The sequence below is a fragment of the Geospiza fortis genome, unplaced genomic scaffold, assembly GCF_000277835.1.
Source record: "Geospiza fortis unplaced genomic scaffold, GeoFor_1.0 scaffold744, whole genome shotgun sequence".
Classification (NCBI taxonomy): Eukaryota; Metazoa; Chordata; class Aves; order Passeriformes; family Thraupidae; genus Geospiza; species Geospiza fortis.
The window spans coordinates 181,353-201,463 of NW_005054617.1; the positions used below are offsets into that span (position 1 = coordinate 181,353).

Here is a 20,111-nt window from a genome sequence, read left to right on the forward strand (position 1 = left end):
ACAAACTGGTTTTTTGCATATGGTCACTGCCACAGCCATTAAAACTCTCGTACAGACAGATAATTGATGGCACTCAGTGACAATTTTCAGCACCACTGGACCATCAGTGAAAAATGCCTTAAAAATGGAGTTGTTCATGTACAGTTCATGGACTTGGCATTGAAATGGCCCAAGAAGAGAAAGGTGGTTTTAATTTATCAGAAGGTGTCTGAGGCACTGGGAGCTGTTTCATTTGCAGGTCACAGTGGGAAGATTGGGTCATTATTGGAGAGATGGATAGCAGGGTACAAACTGAACAAGATTCTGGTGTGGCATGATTGACAGGAGAGTTAGACTGAGAGAGAAGAGGCTTGGTTTAGACTGCAGACAGATTGCTGAAAATGAGGTGTCTGAATTTCTGTCTGCAAATCACCTCATGGGCAGTTTTAGGGTGGGCTGAGCTGGATGTGTGCCCAAAGGATGAGAGGCAGTGGATACAGCATTTATCAAGGAAAACTGATAGAGATACTGGAGTATTCTTACACTGAGCAGGGTCAAAGCTTGGAACTGGTTGCCCTCTTGAACTTCAGAATCTTTGTCCTTGGAAATGCTCAAAATGCTTGTGTGGCCAAGTCCCTGAGGTAACTGACCTGACTTTGGAGTTAGCTTTGCTTTGAGGATGGAGTTGGAGTAGAGCGTGTCCAGATGTCTCTTTCAGCTTTAGTTATCATTTGATTTTGTGAAATTCTGCCTATATTAGTGTATTTTCAGAGGAGAAGAATGGGGCCTTTGTCTGCAGTTTGCTTTTGGTTTAATAGGTGAATTAGTAAAATAAAGGAGCCTGCTCTTGTCTGAATAAGCTGTGGATTGTAGATTGATCATTGAGTAAGACTTAGGCTCTGGTTTAACCAACAGGATACTTTTATTTATCTACATGAGGGACTTACTGTGATCACCTTGGAGTGTGCCCCTTGCAGCCTAGTTTTAGTCCAGTCCTCCAGTCCCCACAGGTAGAAAATAAACAGAAATTATGAATGTGGGGATCTCAGCTCATTGGGATTGTGAGGTTTCTTTCCCTTAATTTCACTACCTAGCAGATTTGTCTGATTTGCATGCGAGATGAAAAAGAGAGAAAAGCAAGGGGAGAAGCCTGGGAATGTGCTAGAAACAATCCAGATTTCTCACTCCAGCCAGGAGAGTGCAGAGGAGCTCCAGGGCAGGATTCCCACTGTGCTGTTCCTTCTCTGTCACATGTCCCACACTGTTGGTCCTGATGTCCTTTGTACACGAGACAGTGCCATGTAGTGTGCTGAGTTCGGATATTTGCAGTAAGGATAGCACGTGGAATTCTCAAAATACAACTCTTTACAGTGTATAGTGTGAAAGCAAAAATAGGAAGGGTTGGTGTTCTCCAGAACTTCCCTCCTGGCAGCAGGGCAACCCACGGGCTTGGGATGTAGTTCTGTCCTGTGTTTGTTTGTGCCTTCTTTTCAGTTTGCACAAACTCACTTGTGGAGCTTCTGACAGAGCAAAGCACTTCTTAGGGAACTTGTTTCTGATTCCTGAATAGAGTATTTAGTCTCTGTTGTAAAATCCCAAATTTGCTGTATGTAACTATGAACAAGTTGCAGGTAGTAGTAAGCAAAACTGGAAAAACAGGATTTGTTGCTGTGATATTTTCCAGAAAATCCCTTTGCCAGGATTTTTCTCCTGAGAAGCCTCAGAGGAAGAGAAAAACAATAATTATCTGCTGCTGTGGAATGCAACAGGTGCATCCTTGATTGGTCCATGTTGGTTGTTTCTAATTAATGAGCAGTCACAGACTCTCTGAGAGTCACGAGCTTTTGTTATCATTCCACTTCTACTCCTTGCCAGCCTTCTGCTGAAATCCTTTCTTCTATTCTTTTAGTATAGTTTTAATATATCATTTTCTTTTCATATAATATATATAATAAAATAATAAATCAGCCTTCTGAAACATAGAGTCAAGATGCTCATCTCTTACCTCGTCCTGAGACCCCTGTGAACATCACCACAAAGATTTATTTTTATTTGTCAAGACAGGTAGAAAAGTGGTATCACCAAGCTGTTTTCAAATGGGGATTGTTGGTAGAAATGCAGTTCATATATTGTATTGTTTATTGTGCTGTCATGTATTGCTTATCGTTGTATTTACACTTATTAAATGTTTTCTGTTGGGCTTCTTTTTCAGGAGATGAAGGAGATGCTCTATCAAGGACTATCCCAATGGAGGAGGAGGAAGATGATGATGATGACGACCCTGAGAATAGGTATGATACCCTCCATAAGGACATAAAAACGATTAGAGCACAGCCTAGGCGTGGGCGCGAGCCGGCGCAACGGAGGAGCAAGCAGGTGGTAAAAAGCACGGCTGCCTGCCCGGTAAAGACTCGCTCACAGGCCTCCTGCAAGTGTGAACACGGGGCCAGAAAACAGAGGCCCAGAGCCAGGAATGCAAAGCAAACGTTTAGAAATGGTAGAGCCAGGTATGCAAAGCCAATGTCTAGAGGTGGTAGCTGACACACCTGTCTGGGGGCGTTCCAAAAGCGCTGCAGCGCTGTCCCACTGCGGTCCCCGTGGGAACAGGGATCTGGCAGGCAGGGCAAAAGCTGCTGCTGCTGCTAAATGTGAATTTCAGCTAGTTGTGTGGAGTAGAAGGGGACAGTTTGCATCTGTGCAGTATGCAGTGCTGCAATATTTTCAGAATGAATTTGGTTATTACTGTTGCTTAATATGCTTTTCTAATTGAAACGCCTTTTCTCAATAAAGAGAAAGCACAAATGTGGGGAAAACCATATTAGATATTTTCAGCTGTTAATTTAACTGAGTTTTAATCCACTAAAAAGTACCTGAAGTGACTAATGTGAGTTAAGGCCATGATTCTACAAGCACTGTGCATAGGCTCAATTGGTATCAAAGAGACTAATTATATATTTTAAGTCTTTGCATAGATATTTTCAGAATTGTGGCTTATATGTATTGCTTCAGTTTGGAATTTAATAAAAAAGAATCACTGTAAGATACAGTTAGCTAAGACATGTCATATTTTACCAGTACCATTGTAGCTATCAAAATCAGCCTGGCTAGAAATGTAAAAGCTTCATTTCCTAAATGCACAACATGATGTGTCACTCAACTGGAGCCACAGGTTCTTTTTGGAAGTTACTGTAGTTAGGCTGAAGAGCTGCTCAACAAATTTTTATACAGTGTTTCAGAAACTGATTTTTTGTTGTTGTTTTGGCCATGTAGCATGTGTGGGACCAGTTGCTGGTGGAGTCTTTTTCTGCTTCTGAGCCTTACTAGTTTAGAATATGGAATCCTTGTTTCACAGAGTTGTATGTTTTGAGATGTGGCTGAAGTAAATTTTAAAAACACTGTTTCCTATCCTTCACGGACCTCAGTTTGGCATCACAATGCTGCTGCTGAATTAGTTCTTGTGTGTTTTCAGTCATCAAATTTAACCCAGTAATTCAGCTCTTTAAAGAAAGATGCTTTTTAGGGACTTGACAGCACAGGGTCATAAGCAGAACATGTAAACTTTGGTATAACAAGTTTTTTTTATAAATCATGCTTTAATTTCAGTCCTGTTTTAATTAATTTTTTTTCTTTTTCTTTTTTCTTTTTTTGTTGTGAGTTTCTGGTTGATAACTAAACCGATACACTTTTGTCAGAAGTTCAGTATTTACTGCACAAACGTTTCTGACAGAACTCAATCATGATTTAGTTTGAGAGCTATATTGGGAAATAAATGAACCTAATTGATAACAAACAGAAATATAAATTTGGGCTTTAAAAATCAGTTTCTGTACTTTGTTTTAAAGCTGCCTCTTTGTTAAGTTTTTATTTAGGGGACCTTTTGAACATCTATATATGAGATGGGGAGGTATTTTGTCAATAAACAGTGTTGTCAACCTTCAGACATGTTAACTGGTAATGCAGTCTGACTTTACCTTCATCATGTGTTGTACTTGGCACCACAATCAGAGCTATAAACTGTAAAAAGATGGAACAAATTTTGAGAAGTTAAAAACTTGTTCTTCTGTTTACTCAACACAAAGTGTTTAAATAGTTTACCTACTGATTCAGAGAAGTTGCCTATTTTCTTCCAGGCCAAAGAGGGTACCTAGTACCTGCTGGGTGTTTGTAGTGTGGGAACTCTCCTGTTTGCAAGTCTCTAGTTTAGATGTTCTGTTATTTGCATACCTGAGGATGTGCATGACATGAATATTAATAGCCTTGAAATCATCTTTTTGCCAAAATGCAATATGCAAGTGGGTCATACTATGCTATACAGTGCTGTATGCTTTCATCTTCTGTTGTGTAACTATTATTGGTCCTTCTGATCTTTTAAATGGTACTGTTTGATATGTTTGCAGTAGTTCTGTTTATTAAGAAGTTAATAGTGTATTAAATGCAGAATGCCTTTAAGTATTTGATGGTTACAATAAATTTTTGTAAAACTTTTTTCTTGTCCAAGCATTTAATTTAATCCAACTCTGACAGCTTGAAAATCAGCCTCTTCCAACAAAGACGGCACAGTATTTAGAACAAGGTGTTTGGCAGTTTTCACTGATTTTTTAAGACATGTATGACATTTCATCCAAATATTAATGTCTTAAAATATATTTTAAAGGGTTCTGAATTTTCTAATAGTATCCTGAAGGCCCATTTAAGCCAGTAGTGCTCTAGCTGGAATTCTGGTGGCTTTTATTAGCCACATCCCACCATGCTCCCCCACCCAAGGGCTTGTTTCAGGCAACCTTATTTCTACATATAATTAGTAGGTATTTATGAACACTGAGTGTGAGTTGATGTAATCTAATTGGTACTAAAACATCACAATCGTGAACTAAAATTTAAAATCATGACTTTTTAAGAAAAAAGATTTTTACATTGTCTCACCAAGATTTTGAACAATGTCATTTTATTGGCACTGTAAAATTCTTGAACAAGAATGGTGCAAATTACCATGGGGGCTTAACTCCACACCATGAGAGGCTGCACCTACTGCTCCAGTTCTGCTGCAAGGTCTGAAGGAGCTTTTAAAGTAGTCCTGCAATGTAACCAAGCAACCCCTGGGTGATTTCCAGTCTGTCTCTTGTGAAAACTTTTCTTTTAGCACGACTTAAAAATCCATAGTAATCAATTCATTGTTTAGAATTGTATTCTGCTGGGGCTGTTCTTACAGATGGGAAATATCTTTAAATCCCTGTTGGTACAAAACTGTGCCTATGTGCTGTTATTTTATTCTAGAGTTGGTTTTGTGTGTCCTGGTTGAGGCTGCAGCTCCATTCTGTGAAGCACTGGTTAAATGTGTGCTGGAGAGTCCCTTCATACAAATGTCACCATAAATTTAGATAAGATGAGTGGGGCAACATGACATGCTCAAGGTCTCAGTAGATCAGTGCAGGAACGAGTGAAATGCAGGGATTTTTAAACATTATTTTATTTTTGTTACTTTATTTTTTACTGCCTGAAACCCTGTGCTGGAGGTCATATGGCTCTCTGTGCCTCATAGTTGAATCTATTGCTGGTGCTCAACTGTTACATCTGAATGGCCAAGAATCTTTCATGTCCTTGACCTGAGTAAATATTACAGTCCCTTTTGATTTCCATGGTTTTCTCTGGAAGAATATGAGTGAGGGAATTTTCACACTATCATAGCTTGTTTTTCTTGCTGCTGTTAATGCAACTACTAAAATGTTAAAGCTACCATGTGACGTTTCTTAGCTGAGAAACCTGGTGACTTTAAATGGGTTTTATCATAAAATAGAAATATGATGTGTTATTCTGGTCAACATCTATTGTGGTTTAATTTAAACCCAGCTCCCAGAGTCCTGTTTGTAATAATTCATGTAAACCATTTGTTACATCAGTCATTTGTCAACATGCACTTACAAGGCCTAATTTCCTTGGGTCTCATGTTGCTTACACTTATTATTCCTATCAGATGTGTAGTTAATTAAAAATGGGCTTCCTTTAAATCCTGAACATCTTAATAATGTCTCACTTTTTTGGCCTAAATGCATACCAGTAAATGCATTGATGAAAATGCAGCTTTTCTCATTAACAAACAGTCCCATCTCAATTTGGTTGCAAGTGGTTAAGTTTTTATCCTAGATAAAAAAACAGGGCTTATTTTCTATCATAGCAATAACTTCTTAATCAGTATAAATAATTAGAAACTAATCAGTTTACCCAATCTGGTTGTTGGTTATCCTGGTGATTAATAGGAAAATGAGAGCATTGTCTCTTTATGGATGATAGATTTTGTGCATGGTCTTTTTAGGTGTCAGATACACTGCTGTTTCCTGTAGCTCTTAAAAAACCAGATACTTCATTAAAGAACAAATTAAAATGAAGGTCTTGTTTTGCTAAGAACCAAAGTCAGCCTTTTAAAGGTGACTTGTGTAGAGGTAAGTATTGCCATCCACAAGCTGCGTTCACTTTGCTAATGCACTTGCCGAAATAAGTCAAAGGCAGGACTTTCAGGATTCAATTTCAATGTTTGTATCAGATCTTTTCGTTTTTTTCTCTTCCAAAACTCTGGGTTTTTATTAAACAAGAAGAGTAGCCAGACCACTGCTCTCTGCATTTTCTGGAGTAGGAGTCAAGGTTAATAATTTATGTTAAAAGCTGTTAAAGGGAAGCCAGCCTGTGACATTCCAAGCAGTTTCATTTTGAAGAAAAAATTCTGACTATTAAGAGATGGAAGAAATATAGTCTGAGTTTCTTATATGAAGAGCTGTTTATTTCTGCTGCTGTTACACATGGTCTGCTGGGTTTTAAAAAAATCAACATTTAACCAAACCCTAAATCCCTTTTCCAAATATCCTCTGGGAGGACCTAATGCAAAAAGCATTTGGAAGAGGATGTTACTTATCTGTGGACTTTAGGAGGTTTTCTTTGGGTTCATGCTGTGATTTCTTGATAGATGTGGAATTAAAGTTCTCCAAGGGTACTGCTTGGTAAAGTTTTAATCAGCTTTTTCTTCTCAAGAGAGAAGGGGAGGGAGTGTTTTGGATGCTGATGGATGGTCTGACTCACTGAACAATCTGAAATGTTTATTAAATTATTTTGCTTCTATCTTTTAATAATAACTGAATATAAATTAGTGTGAGAGTGTTTTTAAAGACTGCACTGTTGCTCAAAAATTAGAAAATACAGTGTGAAGTGTCAGGAAAGATAGCTTGGGAAGAGTCCCTTTGAAAAATGATTATGTTTTAGGGACACATTGCTGGCTGGAAAATGAAATACTGATTGTTAAAAGCCCATTTTATAGTGCTCCCTAGAAGCAACAGCTCAGTTTTCTGTTGTATAGGAAGTTTTGCATGAGAGATCCCTGTTCCTTTGCCATTCCCAAGTGAAGGCTGGATTGTGGTTCAGTTCCATGGCTTTGAGCTGTTGTTTTGACTGGTGTGAGAGCTTTCCCATCCTCAACTATGTACACATAGCATGCATTCATTCTCCCAAAAGGCAAGACAGATGAGGTTTCACCTAGAAAAGACATATTTCATTGAAAATAGACAAATGAAACTGTAGTATTCCTGATATTTATATGAGGAAGATCTGGTTTATTTTTTTCCCCTGGAAGTACAAGTACTAAGTCCACTATTTTCCTGTGCTTTTTACATACCTGCCTTGGATAGACTCAGAAGATTTTTATGTTGCAAGTGCATGTAAAGAAATAATTTTTCCATAGTCACTTGTGCATTAGCTGGAAACCTGTTCTGCAGTGAAACCATGGGAAGCTGAGTGGACAGTTTGTGGAGCAGGAAATAAGATGATGATTTTTATTTGAAATTCAGGTCCTGTAGTGTTGGTCAGGCTTTTTGGGTATAAACACAGAAGGGTTTTTGCCAGAGCTGCTGTAAGGCAAGTGCTTGTGGTTAGTTACCCAGATAGACCATGAATAACATGAAATCTCTTAAGTCTGTGCATTTTACAACCATTTCAAGTCTGCTTTAAAGCAGGAAACTTCTCTTTTTAAGAAGCTTTATTACAAACCTGCTTTCTAAAAGCAAGTCAACACATTACATTAATGTGAGATTTTTGCTGATAGATCCTGTCTTGCCACAATGACTTTTCATCACATGTCTTTTTTTTTTGTTCAGCTTTCAGCCCTTTTTTTGAAGTTCTGAATGGTGTAGGGTTACACTTGTCGTTCATAGGTTTACCTGAACAATGGAATAAATACTGTTTTCTGTTTTACTTCAAAGAATTGCCAAGAAAATGCTTTTAGAAGAAATCAAAGCCAATCTTTCCTCTGATGAGGATACGTCTTCAGATGAGCAGCCGGAGGAAGGAAAGAAGAAACCTGCAAAGCAAACTGAGAACACAGGAGATGATGGTAAGCACCAAAAAGCATCTGGGGAAAAGTGGTGCTGTGGCACCTGTCATGATTTCAAGGGTCACTTGGGAAAACGATGATTGTTAAAGTTTTCAGCAAAAAATATTACTGATTTTGATATGTAGTTGTCACATAGAGGCCAATGTGCGTGGTCATGAGGATTATCATCTCTTTTAGTCTTCTCTATGTTTATTTTTTTATTATAATCTGGGTTTAGTAAGCAATTAAGGAGTCCTAGGAGTTTATGAGGGGTTATTACCTATACAGAACAGTAAGTCCTGCAAGTACACAGGAGAGATTTGGCTAACACAGCCATTGGAACAGGCATTCCAAGCATTCAGGCAGTGGGAAACACTAAACACTGGAGGAAAATGGTATGTTGGTGCTTGTAATTCCCTGAAAAAGCACAGGATTTAGCCTAAATTAATTCAGATTTTAATTCTTGTAAGATAAGAAAGTGACTGGTATGCATGTGGTACTGACTCTTCTGTGTGACAGGAGAGAAGGAAAAGGAAGACAAGAAGTCAGAAAAGGAAGAAGCTAATTCTGAGGATTCAGATTCAGAGGAGGAAGAAACATCCAAGAAGCCCAGATACAGACACAGGCTGCTGAGGCAGAAGCTCACTGTGAGTGATGGGGAGTCTGGAGAAGAAAAGAAGGTGGTGAAACCAAAAGACAAAAAAGAAGGGGGGAAGCGCAGAAATAGAAGGAAAGGTACATAATCCACATCCTTTTTTTTGGTCATAAAAAGTACTTGCTTCTGTAAAACAAATCCAAAGCTTGTCAGAATGATCTCAACCTTTGTGATTTTAAAATCCCTGTCTAAACTTCATCGTATATGAAATCTAGCATTCCCTTATCTTTGTTTGATAAATAATTTTATTTGAAATGTCAAATCCAAGAGCAGCTCTCTCCACTTGCTGTATCCTCGGAATTGGATTAATCCTGTGGAATCTTAGAATATCCATCCTAAACAGCAGAGGCAAGGCCAGGATGTCTGAATTTGGAAAAATCAGTCTTGTCCTTTGTGTAATTTTTCTCTTGGAGAGGCAGTAGTGCCTGAGGAATGTATCCATGCTGGAATTGCAGTGGAGCAGGCTGGAGCTGAGCAGCAGATGGCACTGTGAAATGAGCCTGGCCTGGCCCTGCATTGTTACAGGCAGGAACAAAGAACCTGTGGGTGTTTCCTGGCCGGGAAAGGTGCACTGGGCTTCCCTGATCTGTGTTCCACTAATGCCAGCCAGCTTCTGTGGTCTTTCACAGAATAAAAGATGCAATGTGATTTGTTTAGAATTTTCCTCTGTCAAAACTCCCATTTTTATTTGCTTGCATTTCATGTTTTTCCTCCCTTACAGGATTAAAGCTCTACCTACAGCATTTCATGCAGGAGGAATAACTGTAAATTCATCTTAGGGTTCTTCAGTGCAAGCCTTTGAAGCTGACTGCCCTCAAACACAACAATATATTTGATTTCACTTTGCCCTTTTTAGCCCTATGTTATTAATGTTACCATTCCCCATCTGTGTAGAACAACTCATGTTTTAAGCCTTGTCATTCATAAAACAATTAAACTTTCCACTGTGTTCAAGGTCAGGCTGAAATTCAAGGTGTTAAATATCACACTGGTGTCTTCATTACCTAAAAATGCCAGGAATAGCTCCTCAAAGTGGTTGGGAGAGTCTTGCTAATGCTGCTCTTTTAGGTGTATTTTTAATTGCTTTTTGAGGCAGTTTTGAGCTTGCATTACCTGAAGAAATGCCAAGCCATAAATGTAGTGATGCAATTTTGTATTTTGTGTGTAAATAAGAGCCCTTTTCTCCAAGTATGGTTATAAAATGACATGTAAAGCATTTGAAACAAAAACCTCTGTTTAACTAAAAATCACCTTTGGTTTTCTGAAGTTCCATACTGTTCCCCACAGTTCTCCATCATTTAATGCTCTTTTCCATTTGCTCCTAAAATAAATGTAGATGTTCCTGCATAAGGACCTCAAGGCTTGTGGCACAGTAAGCCATCCACCAGGACTCAGCTAATGCTTAAATTTTACCCTTTTCTTCTCTCTGCCCTTTTTATCTTATAAATATGGGTCCCATAATGTGTGAAATGAGCCCTGGCAGTGCTTGCTGCTCTGGAGCAAGTTTGTTGTGCAGTGAGGAGCTGCTGGCTTTGCAGTGATGCTCACCATGAAATAAATGCTGCTTTCTTTTCCAAGTGAGCAGTGATGACTCCAATGACTCAGAGTTCCACGAGTCTGCAGTGAGTGAGGAGGTCAGTGAGTCTGAGGATGACCAAAGGCCAAGGACAAGGTATGAACAAAGCTGAGCTGTGCTTACCCTGTGTTTATTTTGGGTTTTAATAGTGCACTTTGTGCAGGGAGATGGTAAAAGTTAAAGCACTTTGGAGCAGTTCTTAAAACCCTTGATGATATTTGTCTGTAGGAATTATAGAACATTAATTTGTTTTGCAACAAATGTGGGGATTTTGAATTTGTACCACGGTAGGGGATACACAACAATTTGATGAGCCAGTACAAAAAAAAAAAAAATCAAAAAACAAAAAATGGACATTTTAATGCCAAATACATCACTGTCAGTATAAAATTAATGGTTTATTGTTCTGAGATTCTGAAGGGTTTTCTCTTTGCTCTGGGTGTCCAGTGGGCTGAGCAGGAAGGAATTTAGAAGTCAGCCCTAACTGCACAAAAGGAGTGCATCTCTTACTAATTAATTATTAATTAATTGTTTTTCAGTGAGGCAGAGGATTACTATGGTTAATCAGTAATATTGCCTTTTTGATTTTTTAATAGATCTGCCAAAAAAGCTGAGGCAGAGGAAAACCAGCGCAGCTACAAACAGAAAAAGAAACGAAGGAGGATAAAGGTTCAAGAGGATTCATCGAGTGAAAATGAGAATAAGGTGCTCTGTCATGTTTTGAAGTAATAAATAGGGATTTCGTGTCTCTTCTGCTCAGGGTATCTCAAACACCTCTGCACAAAGTACAGTAAAAAATTAAAGCTTTTCTCAATATCAGTTCAGGCTAAAATTTGTAAAATGCCACCATTGTGGAGGTAAAATGTTATGTTTGAACTAAAACTTTTCCTGTCTAGATCTTGATAAAAATTCATGATATTGAAGCAAATGGAGTTTTTAATCTAAATGTAGATCAGACAAATTGTAGATCAAGGCTTTGGTAGTGTTGGGGTTTCTTTTCCTGTGTGGTGTAAGTAGGGGCTGATCTGATTTAGCACCAGTATAACAGGAAAAAATGTTTATTAATGATCATTAATAAAAATTTATTAATGATCATTAGCTACTGTCACATTACAACAGTGCCTTCAGTACTGCCTTTGCACAGCTGGGCTCATCTCTGATACCTCAGAATACATTACAGTTAAGGTGGCACTTCTTTTGTCAGACTTCTAAAAAAGGCATTTTTTTCTCATTGGCTGAACTTCACCTGTGTGTGTGTAAGAATTTCTGGGAGCTTGTCTAAGAAAGAAGGGTTTGATGGTCTTGCCATAATTTTCTTGCTAATGTGTATTTTACTTAATTTCTAATAGAGTAACTCTGAGAACGAGGACAATGATGACTCAAAATCTCCTGGAAAAGGCAGGAAGAAGATCAGGAAGATTATTAAAGATGATAAGCTTAGAACAGAAACACAAAATGCACTTAAAGAAGAAGAAGAAAGAAGAAAACGTATAGCAGAGAGAGAACGGGAGAGAGAGAAATTGAGAGAGGTATGGTCTGGGGTCTGTGTAAATTTCTGTGAACTTAAATTCCTGATGATGTTTAACTTCAACCTCAGTGTAATTTGATGAGTAATTTTTGAGAATCCCTTACATGCAGCCTTATAAGCCCCAAGTTTTGTCTGCAGTTTCCTGCAGGTTGACCTTGGTTAAGTTTTATTTGACTGCTGTGACCTTAGAAAGTTGTCTCAGCTCTCTGCTGCTTCACTTCAGTGCCAGAGTAAGTTGTGATGCAGTAAAGAATTGAAGGTTTCTCTATAGTAAATAAATTATGACTTCCAGTTCTGGTAAATCTGAAGTGTCTCAGATGCTGGGTGTTAGTCCTGTGAGAATATTCCTCTGATGGCCTTTTCTGTTTGCAGGTGATAGAGATTGAAGATGCCTCACCTCTGAAATGTCCCATCACAACCAAGCTGGTTTTAGATGAAGATGAAGAAACCAAAGAACCATTAGTGCAAGTTCACAGGAGTATAGTGACCAGACTGAAACCACACCAAGTAGATGGTAAGGAAAGAGTTTAAAGGAAAAAAAGAATTTTTTTCTCTCCAGGGGCACAGCACCTTATGCAGACTGGATTAGAATAACCAAATCTTCTTGAGTGTCAAAACCAGAATGTGTCTTCTCATCTCCCTGTCCCCAGGATCAGGCAATCTGCATCCTCACAGGAATATTTTCCAACCCAGTTGCCACATCTTCAATGAAGCTGTGAATAGAATCAAATTCAAGACAAAGAGCATCCCACATTCACCCCACTGGACAGAAATGAATCAATAATTATCCTGACAGCTGCTTTCCTAAGAGTTATCATGATCTCAGTGATCACAGCTGTCTCTTACTGGGTGAACTTTAATAAAATGAATGTTTAATCAGAAAACTTTCAATAATTTTCTTCAGGTGTTCAGTTCATGTGGGATTGCTGTTGTGAATCTGTAAAAAAAACCAAGACATCTCCTGGCTCTGGCTGCATTCTTGCTCACTGTATGGGCCTGGGGAAAACATTACAGGTAAGAAACACAATTTATTTCCAAGTGTTGTGTAGTTCTCTTGCAACTCAGAATAAGAAAATAAATACAGCTGTCAGGGGAGAGGCTCCAGGAACCTGTTTCTAAAAGTGTGAAATAATCTTAAGCAGGTTGTATTTTTTTGTCCTCCTCATTCAATTTTTTTCCCTTAAATGATTTATTTTCTTGACTTTGTTTTAGAATCAATTTGTTGCTGATGAAGTACAGGTTTATCAGATTCGGTTGAGTTTTATTTTTAATGCCAGACCTTGTGTGTGAAGTCAGGTGCTGGTGGGTTTGTGGGGATTTTTTGAGTGGCACAGAGCTGAGGGTGATCAGAGAACTGAGGTCACTCATGGTATGACAGTTCAGGCAAACCCAGGCTGAGCTGTCACTGGGGCTGGTGCACAGCAGGATTTTATCTCCAGCTCCAGCATATCTGAAAATGTGCTTTGTTTAGGGAAATGGGGGTGGCAGACACAGTATTTTGACAGTCTGCAGTTCTACAGAACATTTCAAAAATCACCTTTGAAAGGTGTATTTTTATATACTTGATCCTAGCTTAGCTGGTGTGGTTCTTGAGGAGTTAATCACACCTTTTAGTGGAGATTTGCAGTGCTTTGCAGAACTGTTGTGTAGGGGACTTTCTCCACCTACACTTTACACACCATGTAGTCTGATGAAATACTTAGAGCAGAAGGTATTTTTATAGTGATCCAGATGTGTTAATGACAGTAATTTTGGCTGTAACTTCTTGATAAATCAAAGACAGCCATAGTTAGAAACATACATCAGTATAAATGATTTTGAAGGCTGATGTATGAAGCTGAGGTGGTTGTTTTTTCCATATGTGTCCATTTGCCAGTCACTGCTGTGCTCTGTGATTGTTGCCATTTGTTTTTAGCTCTTAAAAGAGCTGAACCAGCCATGAATTCTGGCAGACTTTGCCAGCTGCAGGGCAGGGTGTCAGCAGAGATCAGGGAAATCAGGGACTGGGGACTTGGTGCCCGTGACTGTGGTCATGAGACTTCCTGGGTAGTTTTATCTTACACAGAACCACCAGTAAATCCTTTTGTTTTAAAATCACTTTGCTGCCCAGTGTTCCAAGCACAGTCATGCAGTTTAGAATGCCTGTATTAAATCACAGTTGCCAAGATTTGATGCAGAGAGAACTTGTGCTGTTGTACATCCAAAGTCCAGTGGGAGAGCTGGAGCTGCCATGGGATCACTGACTCTCCTCTAGTCCTGTGTTGTTTGCTGCTGCTCAAAACAGGCAGCCCAGAGTGACATCACAAGGTTTTGGGCTTTTCCCAGCCTCAAGGATGTGTTGTCATCCTCAACACACGGCCAGGCTGCAGAGCTCTGCTGAGAGAATTTGCCTTGAAAAAAGTGTGAGAAACTGCTTTAAGACTGAAGTTCACTTTTAAGAAACTTAACTGTGAATTTATTTTGTGTTTGGGATGAATGTTGGCAGAAAGTTTAAAAACGACCTGATGGAAGTGGTTAATTTATGAAAATGATTGGTGAAATGTGAAGGGAGGGTTTTCTATGAAATCATTCAGCAATTCAGAAGTATCTCAGTATGTGAAGGATGTGTGCAGCCAAGAAACACTGAGTAAGGAGTGCATGAACTCCAAATACACCTGCATGAAAATTTAACCAAAAATCAATTTATTTAACCAAAAAATATATTTAAACAGGGCTGTTGTTGGTAATTTAATTACCTAATTGAATAGATAACATTTCTCTTTTTTCCTGGTGTTTATTTGGTGTTCTGCCTGTTTTTTCTCTTGCAGGTAGTAAGTTTTCTCCACACAGTCTTGCTATGTGACAAACTGGATTTTCGGACAGGTCTGGTCGTGTGTCCACTCAACACTGCCTTGAACTGGCTGAATGAGTTTGAAAAATGGCAAGAAGGTTTAGAAGATGAGGAGAAACTAGAGGTAAGAGGCTTCAAAAGAGTTCTTCATGAAATAACTGGATGATTTGCAAAATTGGGAAGGTCCACCACTTAAAATAAAGGCTAAGAAATGTGCTTTAACTATGTGAAAAATCTCCTTACATTAATACATCAGAAGTATTAAAAAATTAACCACTATTGGATATTTTAAGAGGAATTAAAGGGGTTTTTTTCCCTCTTTGGAAGGTTTATGAGCTGGCAACTGTGAAAAGGCCCCAGGAGAGGAGCTACATGCTGCAGCACTGGCAGGATGAGGGAGGTGTGATGATCATTGGCTACGAGATGTATCGAAACCTGGCACAAGGCAGGAATGTGAAGAGTAGAAAACTTAAAGAAATATTTAATAAAGCTTTAGTTGACCCAGGTAAGTGAAAATTTATACAGCTTGGATAGTTTGGATTTCCGGGTTTATTTATATGAGCAAAAAAAATAAATAGTGTTGGTAAGATTCATCAGATTTTCGTTGTGGGCTTTTGCTGAGTTACAGAAATTTGTTCAGAGTCTCCCCCATTTATCTTTTTTAAATAGATTTCTGTAACAGTCTTTTCTGTTAAATGAAATGCAAGGAATGTATTCTAGAAACTTTTCCTGTTAAGTATTTTTATTTGCTGGCTTTGCTTCCTTTGCAAAGTAATTGGAGGTGGAAGTTGGGGACTCAAGGCTGTTTTAATCTGTTAATTTGTTACAACCACAAGCTGTTTTGTCCTTGATGGAAATCTACCACTAAGGGGGCAAGTACACATGAAAATAGTAGACAATGTCCCTTAGAAGTGTGAAAAAACTAGTCTTAATGAAGGGAATGCAGATAAAGCAGTTAATTAATTTTTCAGTCTTGGGAAACAGATGTCTGGTTTGAGCTGAGCTGAGCTGAACTTAGCAAACTTATGTCAACATGTTTGGAAGCACTTGAAAATATTCCAAGTTGATATAACTGATTTCTCAGGTGGTCCCCAAAAAGGACTAAAAATTTTAGGATTAGGAAGGTTCACCAAAGTAGCAAAATTTCCCTACAAATTCTGAACTGGCTACTGATACCTAAAAAAATTTAGAGTTATGCAGAATGTCTTAAAAGCTGAGTTTAAAAGTTTTTATAACTTTGCTGTACTGTTGGTATTTCTCCTTAAAAATGCAGGTATGGAAGGCAGAGTAAGTGGAGCTGGGTTTTCTTGGATTTTAATTCTCTGATGAACTTCACATTGACTGTGTGATTGATTTTCTTTTTTTTTCCTGTTTCTGGTTAGTAATTGTACTTGTTGAGCTTGATTTTGTGAAGTTTCCTACTAAAGTAGGGCTGTGAATTCTGTTCTAACAGACAAAAGAGTTTATTCTAAGGGGGAAATACCTTCATGATTTTTGGCATTGGCCAAGTGGAATTGGCATCTCCAGCTCTGCAGAAATGCTGTTGGGGCAGCTAAAACATTAATTAATTTTCTGCCAGCTTGACTAAGTCATACAATGGCTGTGGAGTCAGGGAAGCTCCAGTACAGCAGCTGATGAACTATTTTAAATATTTTTGTTGATATATAATGTGTTTATTCCACACACATTATTTAAGCAGTGAAGGCAATACATTTCTTGCCAATGGGATTTTTGACTCCTCCTACCTCAGCTGTAGTTATTAAGAACAAAAACAAATCCCCAACAACAAACCAAAAAAGAGGGGGGGAACCCTGTTCTGTCAGTGCTATTCTGTGTCTGATTTTCTCAGGATATTGCATTTATTGGGAATTTTGTCAAAGAAGTGAAAGCTAAGGGAGAAAAGGTGTGAATTGCTGTCTCAAAGTAGTGGTGACAGGACAGAAATTCTGTATTTAGTGGGTCTTGTTCTGGTACAGAGCAAGATGAAAAAAAATGTTATATAATAAAAATTTTTGTGAGGTTTTTTTCCTGGTGGAAAATGTAAGGGAGGACAAATGTAAGGGTTGTTGCTGTGTGTGTTTGAAGTAACGTTGTCCCTTCATGGATTTGTGTTTGTGTAAGCCCAAAAATACCGGACTGTGGGATGTTAGGAGGAGACAGTGACTGGGTGTCCCATCCCGTGGGTTTTACATCCTGCTGTGTTCCTGTTCTCCCTCCAGAGCTCTTCAGGCACTGGGACAGGGCAGTGTTTGGGCTTAGCTCATGGCTTTGTGTAGTTGAATTGAGTTTGGAAGCTGCCTCAGAGATTTTGGATAATTCCAGATGAACATGGAGCCTCCTGTTCTGTTCTCTTCTAGGGCTGGTTGATAGAGTGCAATCAGACCATTGGAAAAGCCAACCTTGAAATAACTCCTTAATTATTTTTGTAGAATCATGGAAACTTCAAGGTTGGAAAAGGTCTCCAAGGTGGAGTGCAGACTCACCATGCCCACTAAACTGTGCCATCATCTCCAATGTCTGCTCATTTTTGACTCCACCTCCTCCCTGGGCAGTTCCTTCTATGCTTAACCACCCTTTCAGTGAAGAAAATTTCCTAATATCCAGCCTGAACCTCTCCTGGCACAACCTGGGGGTGTTTCATGTTGCCTCATCGTTTTCTCTGTTTTAATTGCAGGAAGGCAGAAGTGTCAGTGTGTTGTTACCCATTAATTTTTGGAGCCATTTGGATTGGCTGAGTGTGCATTGCAAGATTCTCATTTGTTTCTTGCTCTCCTGCTGGGTCAGCGTGGACATTGAAGGAGAAAACCATGTGCTGGCTTTTGCTGGGACTGGAAACAGGGAAACCTTGGCCTCTGAATGGGAGCACTACCCACTCAAAAAGCTGCAGATTTGGGATTTGAGTGCTAATTTAATGAGAGGTGTCTGGTGAATACTGCTGGGGTAGGACACTGTACAGGAGAAGCTTGTGTTGCACTGTCAAGGGGAGCAGAGGGGGAAGGTTTAGCCAAAGTTTATGGGTGGAGAAGTGATTTCATTAATTAACCAGCTCAGCTGTGTGAAAGAATGGCAGGATTTTATACCCACACAGGGTTTCCAGGCTGCTTTGTGCCACTGCTGAAGGGCTGTTGGTTATTGGTCACTGCTGTGCTCTGCTTGAAGAACTTCAATGACTTTATTTATTTTTTTTAATTTGTTGCTACTAACAAAAATTCTGGTACTGTTAAACTTGGAGACTTCTCTTTAATTGGCAGTTGTATAAAGTTCTTGTAGACTTCAGAGGAACAGGAGAACTGTGTTTATATCTATCTATCTATCTATCTATTTATCTATCTGTCTATCTTTTGTGTATTGCAGTTTATTAACCTGTGCAAGTACAGTAAGAAGGGTGAGAAGATGAAGACTTTGAGGAAAGATCGCATGAGTAGGGCTTTTTAGCCTAGGAGGAAAACAACTGCAATTTTCTGGACAAATGTGGACAAATTTTCCACATTTAAGAGCTGGTTAATGAAAGGAGTGTTGTCAGTTGGTTTTGACATGATCAGGAGAAAGGAAAGGGCAGAATTTACTCAGATTTGTAGCAAATTGGGTGTTACTGCACAGTGTTTTAGCAAGAGAGAGGCTGTGGAGTTTCCCACTTCTGTCAGCTCTGCCCCTTTCTCATACCCTAATCTCAGATGGAGAAAATGATCTAAATGATCCCCTGAGGTCCCTTTAAGCTTTACATTCCTTTATCATATTTTGATGAATGTTCTGTCCATAATGATTTGCATTTGTGTTTTGGAAGAACAAGGGAAAAACCCCACAAATGGATGAAAATCTCTGCTGCTGAACTGTAGCCAAGATGTTAGTTCAAGATATCAGTGCTGCATTGCTGCCAAACCAACCATGAATCATTGTACTGAATTTGGGGTTTTTCATATTTTTACTGTCATTCACTTACTCTAAACAGCAGGTTTTGAGGTGTTTTTTAAATTTAATTTCTTTAACTTCATGTGAATGAATCACAGTTTTTAATGAAATGAGGACTAGAGAAAGGATCTGTCACTGCTAGAGATGGTTACTTAAAATTAAAGGAAGGCTTTGTGTGTAGTCACTCAGTGGTTTTCATTCTGTCAAAGCTGGGAAGGTACAAAAGTCATAAAATAATATGGGGAAGTGTTTCTGTGGCAGGTGGGAAATTCAGAAATACATTGGCTTGGACAAGCCTGAGTGCATTTGGAATTCATATGTGGATTTTCATAATTGTCTTCTAGACTTGTTTTAAAAGTTTAGGATTTGCTTTATTTGGGTTTTTTGCTTGGAAAGAAATATCTTCTTGATTCCTTTCTCTTCACATGTAAGATTCAAATCACTTTTAAATCACCTTAAAATGGCATGATTAAGGTGACTGGCACTGGTGTGTGTGTGGTCAGAGGTGTAATTGATTCTTTGCTGTTGATCACTGCCCTAGAATTAATTTTATTCTTTAGAAGGCAGTTTGATTTTAGTCTGAAACAAAACATTCTCAGTAAATTATAAAGGATTAAACTGTCCATGCTGACAAATCCTCCTTTGCTCCTCAACTATTGGCCTTTTTAGTGCTGAATTGCTGAACCCAACTGGTGGCTTTTCTCCAAGGTACAGCAGCTTGTCATGAGCTGCTTTCAGAGTTGAGAGGGCTGGAACTGAGGTCAGGTTTAGAGCTGGTAAAACATTTATTCTGAGTTACTACTTGGATCCTAGAATATCTTTTACTTCATTTTCAAGGAAAGAAATTCCAGAAATTGTGCTAAGTCTGAAAACAATTAAGAGCAAGTCTGTTCTGCCAAGTTGGGTATTATTTATCTTATTATTATTAGAGTTGCTTTGCATGCTGTGGGAATGTGTTGTGGTTTTGACATTCCTTGTGCAGCTCACTTAAACCAGACTGATATTTTATCTCCTGGAAGAAAGCTGAGGACATTCCTGAGGTGACTTTCAGCTGCAAGGTGGCAATTCACTTGTCTGTAATTCAAATCAAATCTGGTTGTGTTTTTTATTATCTAAGACTTCTGATTGCACTCTGTCCCCCTGGTGTTATTCTTGCCTTAATGAAAAATTTCAGGTTACCTGATTTTTGGGTGTTTTGGGATTGCCCAAGTGTCAGTAGATGGCAGCCTAAAGCTGGAGAGAAGGAAGTTTTACTGAGTTTTGGCAGGATGGATGGAGGTGCAT

The 20,111-nt window shown here is 38.8% G+C and overlaps 1 protein-coding gene across 1 annotated transcript in view; it reads left to right on the plus strand.

Moving 5' to 3' along the window:
- ATRX (ATRX chromatin remodeler) overlaps positions 1 to 20,111 on the plus strand; it is a 57,980-nt gene that overhangs the window by 17,047 nt on the left and 20,822 nt on the right. Inside the window, exons 9-18 of the mRNA XM_031064689.1 lie at positions 2,192 to 2,270; positions 8,220 to 8,350; positions 8,849 to 9,064; positions 10,563 to 10,656; positions 11,157 to 11,265; positions 11,910 to 12,089; positions 12,461 to 12,602; positions 12,993 to 13,102; positions 14,896 to 15,042; positions 15,246 to 15,423. Coding sequence (XP_030920549.1) covers positions 2,192 to 2,270; positions 8,220 to 8,350; positions 8,849 to 9,064; positions 10,563 to 10,656; positions 11,157 to 11,265; positions 11,910 to 12,089; positions 12,461 to 12,602; positions 12,993 to 13,102; positions 14,896 to 15,042; positions 15,246 to 15,423 — 1,386 coding nt within the window. The remainder of the gene's footprint in view (positions 1 to 2,191; positions 2,271 to 8,219; positions 8,351 to 8,848; positions 9,065 to 10,562; positions 10,657 to 11,156; positions 11,266 to 11,909; positions 12,090 to 12,460; positions 12,603 to 12,992; positions 13,103 to 14,895; positions 15,043 to 15,245; positions 15,424 to 20,111) is intronic.